Here is an 18,817-nt window from a genome sequence, read left to right as displayed (position 1 = left end):
TTTCAAACACCTTATTCGCCGGAGCAGCTCCTTCAATACGGACAGCATGACTCAACCTCCTTAGTCGCTACAGGGCGACTCGTTTGACTACGTCAATATATCCGTAAAGCTCATACAGCTCGTGGTTTATTCAGTCGCGGTAATTCGCGGTTTATTCACGCGAGCAGGTCAAAAATTCTTGCGAAGTCCTTTCCTCTGGAGAACCCCGTAGAGCGGCTGCATCTGACTGTTTGACTGTCCAGGCTTCAGCGCCATAGGGAAGCAGCGGGATGATGAGCGTCTTGTAGAGTTTTTGTTTTCGTTCGACGATATAGGGCTTTACTACTTAGCCGGAAGTAGCACCTGTTGGCAAAAGTTATCCCTCGCTTGATTTCCAGGCTGACATCGTTTTTGTTGGTAATAGCGGAACCAAGATAAATAGTCCTTGACCACATCGAATTTATAGGTGTTAACTTCGATATATGGTTCAAGACGCCGTGACTCCTTGCAGGACGCCAGCATATACTTTATTTTGTCCTCGTTTACCCTCAGGTCCAATCGTGCGGACTCCTTTTCAATAGCCGTAAAAGTGACTGATAGTATGACCAATGATGTCGATGCCATGAAAATCTCCTCATCAAAAATATCTGTCGTTCCGAGTCGGCTTAAGACTATAGACCCCTCCATTTGTGGAATAACATCCAGAGGCACCCCAAAAATAGGAGAGGGAGCTCGGTCAAACACTCAAAATGGACAATTTCTTTTCCAGCACAGTTCGCTTTCAATTAATATAAATTAGGCAGCAATGGCGGCCACCATTGTCGAATGGGTTGGTGCATGACTAAAGTGTCTGGGTTTGAAACCTCGGGTACGAAACATTTAATTAATAAAAAAATTAACACTCCTTTTTCTGATTACGATCGCCGAAGCAATAGCAAACCTCCGAAGATATCTATCCGAAGATTTCTACCACAAAAAAGTTCTTTATAAAATACATTTGCTCGTCGGAGGCGAGAACAACATCAAGACGCACACAACAAATTGAAGGAGGTGTTCGGCCAAACACCCAACAAAGGATGTGGATACCAATGTAATATAAACACCATATATATGGGTAAGAATTGAATACTTGTCTCCCAGACCAATCAAATAATAAAGGAAATTTCGCAAATCTTTGCCTATTCGTCAACCCACTAAGGAGAACTGGATGATGGATAGTAGACCATTAGTCGTGGCACTATCTCTCGCTCCCTGCTATTTTGGAATGCTCCAAATTAGAACAGTCGTATTCTTAATTAAATTGCAGCAGGTGCATTACTATTAACGGAGTAACGGTCTTTTCCAGCTATTAATTTTTCTTTTTTTTACGTGTGCCATCCTCTCCAAATCGGTGCCAACAAAAGGAAAAAACAAACCTCAGGGTAATGTGCAAATTATTGAGTTGTGCTAAATTACACCATTCACTGCATTAATTCAATGGATGTAGAACCAGAATCGCAATGAACAGGTTCTACATAATAAGAAAGGAAAAAAAACCAAGCTAATAGCAACACAACAAAACTAAAATTATACAAAAAGAAAAAAAGTAGAACAAAGACCGGTAATGAACGGAAATAGGACCGCTTCAATTCACTGGCCGTAACAATAACGAAACCCGCAAAAAGAAACAAGGCGGACAATGTCAACAACGAGCAACTCAGGATGCAAAACATGATTACAAGCTGCGATAAATCGCGTGCATCCAACTTACCATTAGCAACACCTAACTGCAACCAAACAACAATAAACTAAATGCATATCCCAAAAAACACAAAAACTGGCAGCATAAAACAAAAGCAGCGGTAGTTGCGATTGCTCCCAGATACAACGGCAACCAGCCACACAGCTTGCCCACAGGCATGTACGAGAGTATGCAAGCGATCCCCTCACAATTGACTCACAAGCACACCCAAATACAGACACAGTCGTACTACACACAAACATTCCATCAATGATTAACTGGATGAATGAGTTTTTGTTTTTGCATGTATTGCTGAAAATGATGCGGTTGTTGCTAACTTACCTTTCCGGTTTCTTGAAATGTCTGCAATTCATCCTTCTGCACCTGTATCTCGTGTATATTGCAGCCGACATGCGAATGGCACTTGATCATGACATTGTACAAATCCTCCATCCATTTAACGGCCATGCGGGCATCCTGTTCGTACGTGTAAATGTGTGTCACTTGTTCCAAGGTGAGTTTCTGCAGTTCGACGCTGTCGCTGAAGATGTTTCGCCGCGCCAGCGTTGTATCCAAAATATCGCGTACATTACAGATGTCGTCGCTGTAGTCGATGTGTAGGTCACGGCCAAGCGCATCTTTCACCGGCATCGCCAGCATATCGCTTAGTTTTTCGCCCTCTTTAACGAGTTCGCGTTCCAGGTTGGCTATTTTTGTGTGCAAATTTGGCAAATGCATTTGGGCGATTAATTGACGATGGTGAAATGCACAAAAAAGGAAAGGGAAAGAAGAATGCAAAAAAAAAAATTTATAGTGAAATTTATATAAGAAAATAAATTTTAATAATTTCCTTACAACTTTCATACATATTTCATTTAATTTTTTAACTTGAACCATATGCATATATTTATGACCATATATATCTATATATGCATATACATATGTACATACAATGGCGCTCACATCCTTTGTTGGGTTTTTTTGGCTCCTCCTCTTCGTATTTGTGGTGTGCGTCTTGATATTTTTCCTCAAATGGGGAGACCTACAGTTTTATGCCGCCTCCGAACGGGAGATGGCTAACGTGAGAAGCTTCTTCGTAGTAGAAATGCATTTGACATTACCTACCCAGGGGCAACCGCTATTAGATTATTTGGCGTTTCATGCCCGGAATGGGTCACTACCGAATATTAATCACCCATGAATCCATCCGGCTACAACGACCGCTCATGTATGTACTTTACATATGACTGTTTACAAGAGATAAATAATAAAAAGCATTAAGCATTTTAACATTATTATCGCATCATTTTAACGTCCCCTTCGTTATAATAGACCAATTCCCAAAAACTGTGGCCAACTTGAACCAGAAACTATTTGTAGCACAGGATAGACTCCTACTTCAACTGAAATTCATAGTGGTGAATCCATATTTTCTAACCAGTTATGCATTCCTCCCTGTGCGCATTCATAGATTTAAAAGTCGCACAAAAACTCAACGCACTGTTCCTTATAAAGTGGTGGTGAACATTGCCAACTTTTCTTGACCTTGGGCATGCTATATATAGGTATATATAATATAATTGGCGCGTACACCCTTTTTGGGTGTTTGGCCGAGCTCGTCCTCCTATTTGTAGTGCGCGTCTTGATGTTGTTCCTCAAATGGAGGGACCTACAGTTTCTAGCCGACTCCGAACGGCAGATATTTTTATGAGGAGCTTTTTCATGGCAAAAATACACTCGGAGGTTTGCCATTGCCTGCCGAGGGGCGACCGCTATTAGAAAATGTTTTTCTTAATTTTGGTGTTTCACCGAGATTTGAAACAACGTTCACTCTGTGCATTCCGAATGGTAATCAGGCACCAAACCATTCGGCTACGGCGGCCGCATACTAGGTTTTGTTAAAAAACGCAGGAGGTCGCTCTCGCTTATACAACAACACAACATCACACTTCGTTGGGTTCCCCGCCACTCTGTAGTGGATGGAAATGAACGAGGGATGAGTGTGCAAGAATAGGCTCTGAGCTTGACCTTCAGCGATTGGTAGAAGACATAACGATTCCTCTAAACGAGTTATACACTGCGATTGACCTGAACGCAATCATGGAAACCAATAGAAAGCGATCTCTAACCACTAACTGTAGGGTCTCCAAATCGCTCTGGCTAAATCTGAATCTAAAAGGACAAAATATCTGCTTGGATTGAACATATCAACTACCAGTACATATCCCTAGCCAGTAGAACGGGTGTACCTCACAATGACTTTTGCAGGAGCTATGGAGATGAAGAAGAAATTGAGTCGGTACAACACCTTCTCTGCGAATGTCCTGCACTTCAAAAAAGCCGTGCCAAATATCTTGGCGATTATTTCATTGAGGAGCTGGGACATTTGCAAAATGCCTCACTGGAGGGACTAGTTACCTCCTTAAAAAGATCTAAGTGGTTTAAGCAAGTTAGTTAGGGGGAAGATAGCAAATACAGGTATCACAATGGGCCTTAGAGCCATCGAGTGTCTTGTTTTAAACAAGCAACCTGACTAACCTAACCTAATCTAGGCATACTAAGAGGGAAATAGAAGATATTTAGAATTGTAATTTGTAGATATCCAAACCTTTTCTGCGATTTGCTCTTTTTCAAAGATAAATTCTCAAGAAAAAGTTTTGCGACTGATAATCCAAGAGTGATTGCCGAAAAATCAATGCACCCACAAAGAGTGACTGTTTGGTGCGGTTTATGGGCCGGCGACATCATTGGGCCGTATTTTTTCCAAAATGAGGCCGGTCAGACAGTTACTGTGAATAGTGTTCGCTATCGTGAGATGATAATGAACTTTTTATGGCCCGAATTGGAAGATACGGATGTAGACGATATGTGGTTTCAACAGGACGGTGCCACTAGCTAACGAAACAATAGCTCTTTTGCGCGAAAAATTTGATGGCCGAATAATCTCACGTCGCGGCGATGTCAATTGGCCGCCAAGATCAACACCGGCCCTTGAAACTTACCCACCCTTTATTTAGTTTTCAGCCAAACAAAATTGCTAACGTGTTGCTTTTATATATTATATATATATACTCGTATACTTTTTTCATTCCATTTACCCACAATAAGAATTCTAATATGACCACATTTAGTTTCGATTATTTCTACCAGCCAACCAACATGTTGTGGCCTTGTCGGCATCGTCACTTTTTTGACACTACGGGTACATGTATTGAATTTCTGTTAAGTCAATCCTCTTACAAATCTATAAGCGCATGCACCTGCATGCTTGGTTTCACACACACACACACATATACATACATTTTGCACCACAATACTACTCACTCAAGCTCAGCTGACTCTCCTTCAATTGCTGCAAATTCTCCGCAGCCGCCTCAAAGTTCTCCTCTGCTATTTTATTTCCCATGACTAGTGTTTCAAAAACCGCAGTCGTCCGATCGAAATACTCGCTAACGAGTCGAAAAAACCGCAACGATGTGATGAGTACATTTCGACGCCGCTCCAGACGCGTTGCAAAAGAGCGACAAACGAATTGCATGAAATCACGTTGTGACATTAAATCCTTGTACGCATACGAATCCTTTACCCCAGCAAAGGCGTCGATCTTATACAGTAATTCCGCATAGAAACCATATGTCTCGCGGCACTCCAGCTCGAGTACATCGTGTGCGGCACGCAACGTCTCACAGCTATGCACATCGCCACCAATGCTGTACTGTCGACTGAGCATGTGTTCGGCTGTTTGCAGAATCCAATTGGTAACGAAGGCGACACCCTCTTCCAGATGCGCCAGTTCGCGTGCTTCACGTATGCTTTGCAAGAGTTCCAGCCACGCCGTGCGTATTTCAGTTTGTTTGCGTTCAATTTGATTCAGCAGTAATTCGATGCGTGCCCGTGCGCATTGAAGGTCCGGAGGGAGCGGCAAACGTGTGGCGGGTGTGTTGCAGGTGGTATTTAGAGGCGGTTGAATGCTACTACTATTTAGATCTTGAAAGGATAGTGTTGTTGCTGTTGGTGTGCTTATGGCAGGTGAGGTGAGTGGCATTTGTTTTGGAGTGGCTAAACTTTCGCTGCATGAATGGGCATGCGCGGATACGTGTTTGGGGGGCGCATAAGCCTCGGCCAGCCGATTGAGTACACGATTACCTGTAGAAGAAGAGGGGAAAATATCCGCTGTATTTGCGAGAAAGAAACTTAAATGAAATACTGTAATGGTATTTTAATTTTCCAAGTATTAAGTCAAAGTATGTAAGTATGTATTGAATTGACTACGTGCTCACTTCAAACGCACAACCACTTCAACTCACACTTTCATTTCTTTGAAATCTATGCTTAATGTTTTCCCAAACTTCAGTACTTTCTTTCTTATCTTCAATTGCAGGTAAAAGGTGAACCACGGTAACCGCTCAGTTGGGCAATCAAGTATGTCGAAAAGCTTTCTGCGGCTTATTTTATTGTTTTCTTTGTTTTATATAAATTTACAATTTGTATGTAAGCGCACAATTACCAATTTTTTTAGAATGGCGAAACAATTGCTAATGTAGCTGCTGCCATACAAATCGCGCTAGGCTTTTCTACAACGAATTTATCTACTCAATTGGTATAAATTGTAGACTGTCACTTGTGAACAAAGATTTTAATATTTTTAAATATTTAATATACTATATAGCTGAAATAGCACTTAAACGACAATGCAAATAAGCGAAATTGTCGAATATGAAGTGACTCTACATCCGAAATTCTCAATGACACGGAATTGTGTCCAGCTCGAGTTATAGTGTGGTGCGCAGTGTTATCATGCTCCATTGCCGAGCTATACTTTTATGAAGAAAACTGTCACTAGAGGTCTCTTTTTAGTGATGCTAACAAAACTTTTCTATGAACTACGCCGAAGATGAACTTTCTTGAACTCTGAACACTAGGCCGGGTCGATTTGTGGGGAGGCAAAAAAATCGCCCATTGCTCTGTGAAAATCATATTCTAGGAATCAAAATAAGAAACTTTGCCGAAGGAACCATACCTCTAAAACGAATTCTGATGTCAGAGGAGAAATACCTAGAGCTAGAATTAGACCTGAGAGAATTTTTTCCATTCTGAAAATAAATAAATCTGAAAATATCTTCCAATTTGAGAGAACGAGTTTTAATAGTTCTCATGACATCGGAACCTAAAATTCGTAGCCTTGCTTTAGCAAATGCGGGACACTCACAAAGAAAATGCTCAGTGCATCCGCCTTTTGTGAGCAAGGCAGCCAAATCGGGTCCTCAATGATTCCAATGGTGGTCATATGTTAACCGAACGCGTTTTCTTCCAAGTTTTAGAACAGTTTTCTGTTCGGGCTTGTCACAAAATACTTTGCAGTTATGCAGCGTTCTAGACTGGACAGCGCTCCTTTTGTAAATTGCATACATAATCGCTGAACCACTTCATAATTCCTGCAGAACTGATTCAGAGTATTGGCTCTGGTCCCTGTGGGGTAAGCGCTGATCCACAGTTGGCCAATTCATCGGCAATTTCATTCCCTTGAACACCGCAGCATCCTGGAATACATATAAGTAGAAGCTTATTCTGTCTAGCAACAGAATTAAATTCTGTTCTTAAATTCTTGAACAATCTTTGAAGTTTGCTTTGCGTTCTCCGAGCGCTTAGCGCAGCCTGACTGTCACTAAAGACTCCAATCTATTCCCCACTCCATCTCCTCTCAATTATGCATTCTGCTACTTTCAGAATGGTGAAAATTTCCGTTTCGAAAACAGTTGCCATTCCTCCCATAACGTAATGAGACTTACATAGAAGTGCTTAGAACTTGAAAAAAATTAATTTGAAATTGGGTACCGAGTATAAAAAGTATTTTTTGTGAGAGTAATCATATCGTAAAACACCTTCAAATGCATTTTCATCTTGAAAACTATACAGAAACACAAAACTATAACGCCATAACAGAGAGTCACCACGCACTTATTATTAAAAAATTAGAATAAATAGCTTACGGCGATAAATTGTGTATCATAAATGTCAAAAATATTAAAACATTTTACTTTTTACCGATTATGCCTGTTTTTACTCCCAATGCTAACGAATTGATTGTTATATAAAACTCGTTTGTCATTCAACCTTTATCTCTATTGGCAATATGCGGTGAATGTCGAATTAAAGCCGTTGGCGCATTTAATCAACATGGATAGTACATACACACATACTTGCATACATAGCATATATGTATGTACATAAAGCATATACTAGGTGGCAGTTAAAGGCCTAACGTATAAACTCACAAATTTATTATAGAATTATACAAAAGCGATAATAAAATGAAAAAAGATCGTAGATATTTTTTTTTCTTATTTCCATTTGCTGCTTAATTCTTCTTCGAATTTAAATTCATATTCATAAGCTTAATCAGCAGATTTCATTCATGAAACCGTAAGTCCTTTTTCGAGGTTATTATCCATACTTTTTCATTAATTTATCAAGATTTATGCATTTTAAAGTCGAAATCCACGCACAATGCCAGGTCTACACTCATACCGAAAAACAAAAGACTTAAGCGACAAACTTGTTTACTGCAGACCACGAATTAGCTACCGGTCAAACGCCAGCTCTTTTTCGATTACGATTTTTTTCTTTTTGACTTTTCAGTTGCCGCATAAACATTTATCACAGTTATTTTCTCTTTTATTTTATGTTATATTTATGTTAAATTAAATTAATGTGATGGGAAGTAGATGCCTTAATTAAAGCGCTGGCGTTTTAGTAGCCATGAAGAAGCTTTTAAAATGCCTACTTTTTATTTGTTGACTTTTTTGTTTTAAGTAATGCTTATTACTCAATCCACTTTTTATCTGCTTACCTAACTCTATGACCACTTCAATTTGTTGTTGCACGCTCGTATGCAGCTGTGCGCACTTCTTCAGCTCCGCATCCGCTTCCGTTGGGCGCAATGATTTATTATTCAACAGCACTACATGCAGGTTTTCCATGCTGTTAAGTGTTGAATCAAAAGTTTTTTGGAATTCATCAATGGCCTGTGTGAGAAAAATTAGATTTGATAATGAAAATTTTCTGTATGCTGTTATTATTATACTTATAAATGTCCAGAAGACTCACTTTGAATAAATTCATGAACTCATAAATTCATAAGTGGATAAATTTTAAGTTACGAAATTCGGACAAAAATTAGATTAACCCTTAAAATGATTCAACAAATATAATGGGTAGCTCAAATTTAATCATCAAATTTTGTTTTTGTATAACTTTTTTACTAAAATAACCTTTGAGTAAATAAAAAAAATTATTTTGAGTGACAGAGGTCTTTATTTTGGCCTTTATTTTAACTGTACACACTTGTCTTTGTGTGCACTGCAGCCCTTTGATTCACAAATGTCAAATATGAATGGCATGCGAGGCTATTTACAAAATTATAAATCTTCGGATGAGGTGATTAATTTTGCACCACCTTTTATATATGTATATGTACGAGTATGTCTTGTAACTTAATAAATAATTCTAATTAACTTTTCAAAAATAATTGTTTCCCCTTTACCTTTCGTTGCTGCAGCCATAAATCGTAGTTAATTGACAATGAGCCGCCCAATTCTTCTGGCAATTGTGACAAGTCGAAATATTTTATTAAACGCGCCTTCGAAAGCACAATGGGCTAAAATCGTGGGAACAAGAAAACAAATTAATTCAAAAGAAATAAAATATGTTTATAATAAAAATTTACATAACTTTATTTTTAATATTTTTCTCTGGAAGAGGAAGTTGAGCCTTAGCCCTAATTATTAACATAAAATACAGACGCATTAATACAAAACTAAACTCGTTTGTCTAATTGTTAAAACACATTTTGTTCTCGTACTTAAATAATCATTTCTTACCTCTCCCTTCGTCTGTGATTTGCTGGTGCATGTCTCCACGTGCTTCTCCCAGAAGCCCTCTGCTCTGACTAGAAATAAATTGACTGTAATATCATCGAAGAGCGCATAAATAATACGCGCATGCGTACGTGTAATACGCGTTGTACTCTTCTGCGCATCCACAATGACGGTAACGCCTCGTTGCAAAGTGGCGGCGCTGGAAACAGAAAATTCACACACAAACATAAGTACATAAATACTTCATTAATACGAGCAATGGAGATAAAAGTTAGCCAATACAAAATATTTATATGTTTTGAAGGTATGACTACTACTTCGCTGTTGCCCGGCTACTACCACTTGTGCATTAATTATAGCCTTTACATTGAATATTTACCTAACAAAAACGAAGAGAGGGGCTAGTAAAAGTAAAAATGTGGAAACATTTATAATAATCATTTTTTTCAGAAATAGTAAATTGAGAAAAAGGTTGAAGGTGCAGATTTTTGCTCGTCCGTTAGAATCAATGTGGGACATTGGGAATACAAAAATGTGAAAAAAGCCAAGAAACAGAACCAAATTTTACTACCTGCGTTCACGAACTACAGGTGTGGCCATTTAATGTGGACGCATCAAGCAACTCTATAAGTTTTGACAGGTCTGTCGGATAGACTAAAGTCAACCGCGTTGGAAGCAGGTTTGTGCTATGGAACGATACACTCTGCAAAAACACTCTTCTGAGTCTATAATATAAAAATGAATCGCAAAATGGGTTGGTAAGCGCATAACTCAACAACGCATGGACCAATCTTAACAATTCTATTTTTTTTAATGTTCTTTGAAGTACAAGTATGGTTTTTTGGTTTGGTTGGTTTACTCTCATTGAAATACAAAAATAAAGCCCATGGATTGTGTTGCGCAAATGGGAAAATGAAATTGATATCATTGGATCCACCACCAGAGCCATTGTACTCATTGGTTTCAGGAATAGGACCAGATTCCATACACCTTTTGTCAAATATCCAACAATATAACAATTGCTTTCAAATTACGTCATTTGGGGCCACAAACGTAGTTCGGGAAAATTTCATGCCAACTTTTAAGGTCGTTTTATAGCAGTAAATCATTATTATTTTAGTGAACAAAATTTCCTGTTAACTAAGTAAAGATGTATCATTAACCTTCAGTTCCCTAATTCCCAAGAAATATATTACTTAGTCATAATATTATTTGGTGGTTCAGTATTAGCAACACTTTTATTATTTTGAAACACAATATAATTATTTGATGATGGATATTAGTTACAACTAATTATTGCATATTGACATACCTAAGCATATCAATTATTATTTGGTGATTCAAATTAGTAGTCAGATATATCTACTTTTTAGGAACAAATATTATTTATATTTGGTCAAATCATTTTTTTAAATTTACAGATGCGCCAAATATATCATAGAGCAGGTTCGCTGTTACCAGTGTCATATAGCAATTGCAAATTCTTGCAAATTTATTTCATGGGCAATTCACCACAAGAAATAGATATGCGTTGTTCACATAACAATTCAATAAAGACGTCTATTGTAGAACAATTACAAACTTTATTTCATGAGCACAATCAATTGATTATGTTGTTTAAAACTGCACTGGTTCTGATGTCATCTGATAATCACCAAATTGTAATCAGCTGATAAAACACTTGTTGGCCAACATGCAAGACGTTTTAATGCACCAACTATTAATGAAGTTGCCATCGTTGTAGTGGGAGAAAACTTGAAATCCCCTGAAATTTTTTTATATCGTCGGAATGGTCAATCGGTTATTAACCCTATGTTAATAATAATAAAAATAAATAATTATCTCTATGTTTTGTCATTGAACCCACTTTATACATATTTGTCACCTTTAGGTTCCCACTATCCCTATTAGATTAAGTTCCCCTCTTAGTTTAAAGCCCTCTGGCAGACATCCCAGTCGGGGTTTTAAGTAGGTCCCACAAGGTTGGCAAAATTCGTGGAAGCGAAGATACTTTGGTCACCCGAGCTGACCCTTTCCTTTAATTCTCCTGCTGTGAGGGTCAGGAGAGTAAAAACGTCTTAAGGTCGAAATATAAACTGCCACATTCAAAATCAGAACGAAATCTGTCGGATCCGCTAGTTACATATAAAAATTTAATATAAAAATTAGAGATGCCAATCCCGAGATTCCGACTTTTCGGAATACCGAGATCCGGTTATTTTTTAAGTTCGACAAATTTTCAAGATTTGTAATTCTTTATGAGTCCTTTGAAATGCAGATAGAAAAAACTTCTTTTATACCAAAAAAATAACATGGAAGAGTCCTGGATTTCGTTGTGTTCAATCTTGAACTCTTCAATTGACTGAAATATTAATATCCGAGTTATATCAAATAATAATCAAACCATATGAGTAAACGACCGTACACTCCAGGTATGTACAATAGAAAGTGGCGCAATCGGTTGATTCATGATTTTGTTGATGAATAATTGTTTTTACTAAATTAAAAAAGTGATTTGAGTGGTGGAAATCTTTATTTTTACGCGCTTCATTACTTGTCGGTCTGCAGCTGTCTCATCTATAAATCTTCCGATAAAGTGATTAATTTTGCTCTACCTTGTGTAAAAATAATACAATTATTTATTTATTTATTTATAATCTACGAGTGTCAAATACGATTGACAGACGTCGCCATTTGCAAAAATTATAAATCTTCTGATAGAGTGATTAATTTTGCGCCACCTGGTACATAAATAATGCAATTATTTATTTATTTATTGAAATTAGTAAAAATTACTTATAATTATTCCACTTATACCGTAATAAGGATCATAGAAATCGAAAAAATTTACAGTACAAAATCAAAGTCTGTGAGTTACAAAAGACTTCGTTAGCAAGTTACTTGTAGTCGTTAAACAAAGCCTCTTAAATTTTTTATAACTGAAAAATAATCTTTGGGAGTATTTTGAACAGTCGAAAAGTTATTGTTAGCGTGCAAGATTTACTCTTGTTACGGATCATTATTTTCTCATTTGGGCGAATAATCGTTAGGATCCCTGTGCTAGGTTGGCAAGATAGGCATATTGGGCTTCAGTAAAATTATATAACGGAAATGAATGAAGGTGGTCTCCCTAAGTATACCACCTGCAGCTTACCCTTGGTTGACAAAGATGACTAGGTTGGTGGACAATTAACCCATATACGATATTATAATATCCAGCGCTTAGAGTAGAAGTTAGCAACCCTTACAAATAGTAACCCATTCGTTTATGGTGAAGGCTTTGAACAGAAAATGGCTGTAAGACATGATAATCAACTAGAGCTGCTAAAGCAGTGTCACAACATCACTTTGGCTGGCCAAATGAGCGTCTGCTCATACCAATACTAGCCACGCATTCAAAAAACGAAAAAGACGTTTCAATAAAAAAAATTGAACCCGTACGAACCAATATTGAGGAGTCCCCAACAACGTAAAGTGCACATCTATTGGAATTAAGCATCGAAACCCTCTCCAACGTACACGAAACGATTTGAAGATGTTTGTATAGAAAATCCAAATAGAACAATTTACTACGACCTTTGTTCCCAAGGCGACTGATTTCGAACTATGGCAATTGTGACTCACCACCCAGATCACCCGATTTAAGGTCCCTAGACTATCAGATGTCGCGTTGTTTTAAGTTCAAAACAGATTGAAAATAATACTACAACGTGAAATCGCGCTGTATGGCTAAACATTGGCCGTGATGGAAAACGCCAAAAAAGTTTCATTTTGCCTTCAAGGTCAAAGGTGACCATTACAACGATATTATATTCAAAAAGTAAATAAAATAAATATGCTTGAATAATTTATTATCTAAATTAACAAGAGAAATTTTTTTTTCTGTGTTTTACAAATAAATGTTTCCACTTTAAATGGCCAAACCTGTATTCTCTTTGCCAAATTGACATTAAGAAAAGTAAATGTGTTGTGTTTGTATGTTTGGAGTGCAATCAGCAAATCTTTCTGTATATTTAAATTATTTAGTATTGATTATATCCAATTAATCAACATCATGAACATTTGTCTAAATTTCTCTAAAAAAATAAAAAGTATGAGATGGACTTTTTGCTTGTTAAAATTATATTTTAAGTTTTGACACTCACAAAAATCGATTGTGACATGGGCTGTGTGGCATTGCACGCCATTCTGTGGGAATCCGAGATCGTCCATGTCCACGTCTTCAATTTTCAGCCACAAACAATGAGCCACTGATGCCATCGCTCCAAAATCAGAAGAAAATGGATTGGTTTCTCCGTGACTACATGTAGGTTTTCCGATCCCTAAATGGGAAAGTTTCGCATGTTAGCATAACCACTAAAGAAATAATGCGTTTCATCAGAAAAGATGGTTTTGATTCAATAAATACCTGATGGGAAATTCTACTAAAAAAATCGGCAACTTAGGAAATTTTTAAGACTGAGAAAATATTCCATAACAATGAAGACGTCACCTTAGTGACTGATGCCAACTGCGTGCTTTAGTTATGAAGCTTCTTCTTCTTGCATGTAGCAAAAATCATTAAAAAAATGAGAAGGCATCGATGTCTCAATTGATGATGTGGGATTAATGTCCCGTTACTTGACGCTTTGGATGTACATACATGCGTGCAGCATCGGACAAAATACTCGGCATCTCAGGAAGTTTTAGAACTGTCATACATTTTTTTATTATGCGCAGGGAATTATTAGTAATTTGGAAATTGACGTTTCATATCAGGCCAGTCCATAAGTTCGTGCATATTTTACCTATAATTTCACTTTTGTACGAGTTTTGCATAAAAAAAGTTATTCGCGGAATATAACGGAACTATTTATATTTTCTTTGACATATTGTGCATTCAACAAGTGATTTGAATCGCGGATAGAAGCACGTGTTGTTAAAAAATAAAATGGAATCTTCGAACACGTATAAGAGACATATTTTGCATTTTTTTTATAAAAGTGGTAAAAATGCAACAACTGCTGCTGCAGAAACCAACACTGTTCACGAAGACTGCGCAAAAGGGGTTTTCAAAATTCCGAAGTGGTAACTGCGACGAGGAGAATGTCCCGCGCCCTGGTCGTCCTGAAGTCTTCAACTCCGACGCCTTGCTCGAACTCGTGGACGCTGAGCCAAATTTGACAGTCGATATGATAGCTCAGAGGTTGAATTCATCGCATGGAACAGTTCAAAGGCACCTGGTTCAGTTGGGAAAGGTTTCAAAGCTGATAAAATGGGTTCCGCATAGAATTTCCGTCGCCAGCTCTATTTGGTGGGATATGGCCGGTATTGTTTATTATGAACTTCTGGAACCAAACCAGACGATAACTGCTGATTATTATTCCTATCAGCTATCAAACTTAAATGAACCACTTAACAAAAATCGACCGTCTTTAATGAATAGACGCAAAATTTTTTTTCACACAAACATTAGGCAAACTTAACGAGCTCGGATGGGAGCTAATGCTGCATCCACCATACTCTCCGGATATTGCACCTTGAGATTATCACCTTTTCCGTGGACTTCAATCCCATATGAATAACAAGAACTACTCCTCAAAAGAAGCTATAAAACAGGATATCGAAGCGCATTTAGGCTCCAAGGACAAACAATTTTTTGAGCAGGGAAATTTACCTAAACGTTGGGAAGACATTGTAAATAATGAAGGAAAATATATTATTGATTAATAAATACTCTAAACATACTTTTTATTACTTTTAAAACCACCTTTAAAAACGCACGAACTTATGGGCTGACCTGATAAATTAGACCAAACATATGAAAAACTATCAAATTCCAAATGTTTTTTTATATATTATATATATATATATTTTTTTTTTTGAAAACATTTTAAAATGTATTATTTCATTTTAAAAGGTCGTCACTTCATCGCCATTCCTCTGAAAAGTAGAATATGCGTCAATTATCATGGACAGCTATGCTTCGAGAATCGACTGTGTTCAAAGAAAACTGCTTCGTTTTGCTTTTTAGCCTCTTCACATTTCCCACCTGCTTCCATTTTAGGCTTCCTCACTAGCAAACTAATACAGTCATTAGAAAGAAGAAGAACCATTGAGTTGCTGATGTTTATCTTCGACCTGGTTTGTGGATACGTTGATTGATGGTCTTGAATTACTCGAGCAGATTGGCTTCGATGTTTCCCACAGAATCTTACGTTTTCAACAGACGTTTTGTCTTGTCAAGCCAGAGCTAATTATTAGTCGCTCCAGCCGCTTTCAGGACTAAATTACATTTTAAAGAGAGTTGATTATGAATCTTCATAATCAAGATAAGTCAATGCTTGAATCGTTTTATTTCTAGGCTAAGTTATCAAATAATTTGTAATCTAGATTACAGATTAAGGCAAAGATTTAGGCTAAGTTACTTATTAAATAACTCTGTAATCTAGTCTGTAAAACTTTTATATCGTAGACTGAAATTAAATTAAAATGAAATAAAAGTTTTAATAAACGGCTCCGAATAGGAGCACAAGCTCATTCACCTTGTCTGCCCAAGAGCGTCAGTTATTCTCCGACTGCCTCTTAAAGGGATAAATAGAGTGTCCCAAATAAATTAAAGTTTTTTTTTTAACGCATACTCTCTTATTTTGTTTGAATGGTCTCAAAACATCTAAAAATAAAGTTTCGTCTATTTAGAATCACGGCAACCCATGCCGAGTTACGCGGAAACCTGTCGGTACTTGTATAGTACGGCGCGTGCGAACTGTCGGCGCGTATACCGACCAAATCAATATCTAAATGTGTTAAGAAACTAGTTATCTTATACCAAGTTTGGAGAGAATTGCAAACAAATGCGAAAAAAAACTCAAGAAGAGTTTGAACAGCGTCGACAGGAGTTTGTTTCAAACTTAAACAATTTGTTTGACATCGCACATGCCGATGCTCTTCAATCGATTAAAATAAATGAAGATAAGATCTTCTTGCAGCGCCAAAGGGAACCAGGTCGGTCCGGTCACTTAGCCGTAGTGGACAAAAAACTAACAAACAAAGAGGAAAGGACGCGCCTTAGAATCTTCGAGGAGGAAAAGCGACGTGCTAAAAATTTTTCATCCTTAGCACCAACAACATTATCTTGCGAACCACTACTAGAAAAGTCATCTTCTGATTCTGAAATAATAGAATTAGAATAAAATAGGCACAGCGCAAGAGAAGCCTCCTCTCAGCCCGATAAAACTTCTATGCGGAAAAATATCATAACTCCCATGTTAGTTGCCGCATTAGACAGGTGTCAGTTAAGTGTGAGGGATTCTATCTTTATAATTGAAGCTACTATTGAGGCTCTGGCGCACAATACGGATGAATTCCCTATAAGCAAGTCCGCCATCCATAGAGTTCGTACGGAAATGCGAAAAGAATGGGCTGAAGCTATAAAAATTGATTTTCAAAACAAGGTCCCGGACACGCTAACTGTCCACTAGGACGGAAAACTGTTGCCAGCTCTAAATTCACGTAAAAATAATCACGATAATAAAGAACAAATTATTGCTGTTCCTAAATTGGATAGCTCGACAGGAAGGGAACAGGCAGACGCAGTTTGGGATGCTATTACGAACTGGAACCTTGAAGACAAAGTGCAGATTCTCTGTTGTAATACTACTGCTTCTAACACAGGCTAGCTTACCTAGAGAAAACCTAACAGCCCACAATAAACGTTACATTGCATACAAAGAAGAACTCTGTGGCCTACTTTTTGGTACGTTATTTAAGCTTTGATTTTGTTGTTTTATTTAGTTTGCTAACAGGAATAATTGATAACTGATCTATCTGTTTTAATTTCAGAGAAAAACATTGATGACTTCGTCTCTGTCAAAAGCAAGTTCCTGTTTAATCGACTCCAGATTGGCGACAGCTTTCTGAACCAGTGCCCCTCTTCGTGGTCAAATGATGATTCGTTTCTACAGGCTAAAAAGAAGCTGCTAGGACTGAAAGCAGTTAATGATACGGCAGAAAGAGCGGTTAAGTTAATGCAAGACTTCCATGGTTTGATCACTGTTCATGAGGAGCAAAAACAATTTTTATTACTTTGCGCACAAGAACACAGAGAGGTATATCCCGACTGTAAAAAGCAAACTTTGAAAAGAAAATTCTATGATTTATGTCACTTTTATAATAAAAGGGAAATAAATACGAAATATGTGTTTTATTTTTATTTATTTAATTAATTTAAAAAAATTTTATATTTAAGTTTTTAGAGTCAAATGGGAAAAAAATAAAGGGTATGCGCATTGAAATTCCGAAAAAAAAATTCCCCCTTGTAGCGTGGGACACCCTAGGGATAAAATTATAAAAAGCTCTCGCTACGAACCTAGACTCATACGCATTTTTGCATAATATTCTCTTCACCTCATTATTGGTTTTCTTGCACCATTTGCTCATCTATTGTACAAATCAGTTGTGTTGATCAAGAAAAGAATTTGTATGGCGACCCCACAGCTTACAGCATAAGCAAACTCATAGCTTAAAAAAACTTTCTCCATAAAAAAAGCATAAAAAGTAGCCAAAAAAAAAAAACAATAGCTAAAAGCTGAATGAACCCTTCAGTTTTCAATTATTCCCGGAATTTCAACAGAAACGTTTATATAAGTATATACATACGAGTATATGTGTGTATGTAAGTGATTTCACATGCTCACACATTTTGCGCGAGTATTTTTCTACAAACAAACTCAAATCAAAAACGAAGAGGAAAGCACTCACCTCAAGGCACTTTTTAAGTAGGCAATCGATAGCTCCAAACATCTGCGATTCCACAATTGTAAATCATTGATGATGTTAACAACGACGATGATTTTGCCCGTACGATCGTAACCGCCGGGTAAGTAGGCCGTACGCGTTTGCAGTGCGTTCAATACGTCCTCCTCCATGCCGTCGGTGGTGGAGGCGCTGATTGCTGTTGCTTTGCTTCTCTTACGGCGATTATTTTTAAAATGTTACTTTTAAGTATATACACCGTTTATATAATATATACATATATATATATTTTATTTATTTATCTTTTATTGTTGTTATGTGCTTTATTTTTATGCATATTGAATAGCTTATAGCTGTGACTTTTATTCTGGGTAACATCATACATTTTACGCCGGTTCCCAGGCTAACCAAATGTTAAAATGTTGAATTCAGAAGTGTGCGCACTCTACAGCCACGCCAGCCTCATCAGCCGCGCCAGTTGAAGATACAACAGCACAGTTGTTGTGCC

The 18,817-nt window shown here is 37.4% G+C and overlaps 1 protein-coding gene across 1 annotated transcript in view; it reads right to left on the bottom strand.

Moving 5' to 3' along the window:
* LOC129240320 (SEC14 domain and spectrin repeat-containing protein 1) overlaps positions 1-18,503 on the bottom strand; it is a 46,498-nt gene extending 27,995 nt beyond the window's left edge. The window contains exons 1-6 of the mRNA XM_054876048.1: positions 18,316-18,503; positions 9,580-9,775; positions 9,243-9,356; positions 8,550-8,724; positions 5,024-5,845; positions 2,042-2,406 (exon numbers count right to left, since the gene is read on the bottom strand). Of these exons, the coding sequence (XP_054732023.1) occupies positions 2,042-2,406; positions 5,024-5,845; positions 8,550-8,724; positions 9,243-9,356; positions 9,580-9,775; positions 18,316-18,482 (1,839 nt within the window). The 5' untranslated portion in view covers positions 18,483-18,503. The remainder of the gene's footprint in view (positions 1-2,041; positions 2,407-5,023; positions 5,846-8,549; positions 8,725-9,242; positions 9,357-9,579; positions 9,776-18,315) is intronic.
* Between the last annotated feature and the right edge of the window lie 314 nt (positions 18,504-18,817).

The sequence above is a fragment of the Anastrepha obliqua genome, chromosome 3, assembly GCF_027943255.1.
Source record: "Anastrepha obliqua isolate idAnaObli1 chromosome 3, idAnaObli1_1.0, whole genome shotgun sequence".
NCBI lineage: Eukaryota > Metazoa > Arthropoda > Insecta > Diptera > Tephritidae > Anastrepha > Anastrepha obliqua.
The sequence above is the reverse complement of the archived record's forward strand: the minus strand, read 5'-3'. Positions and strand labels throughout refer to the sequence as shown.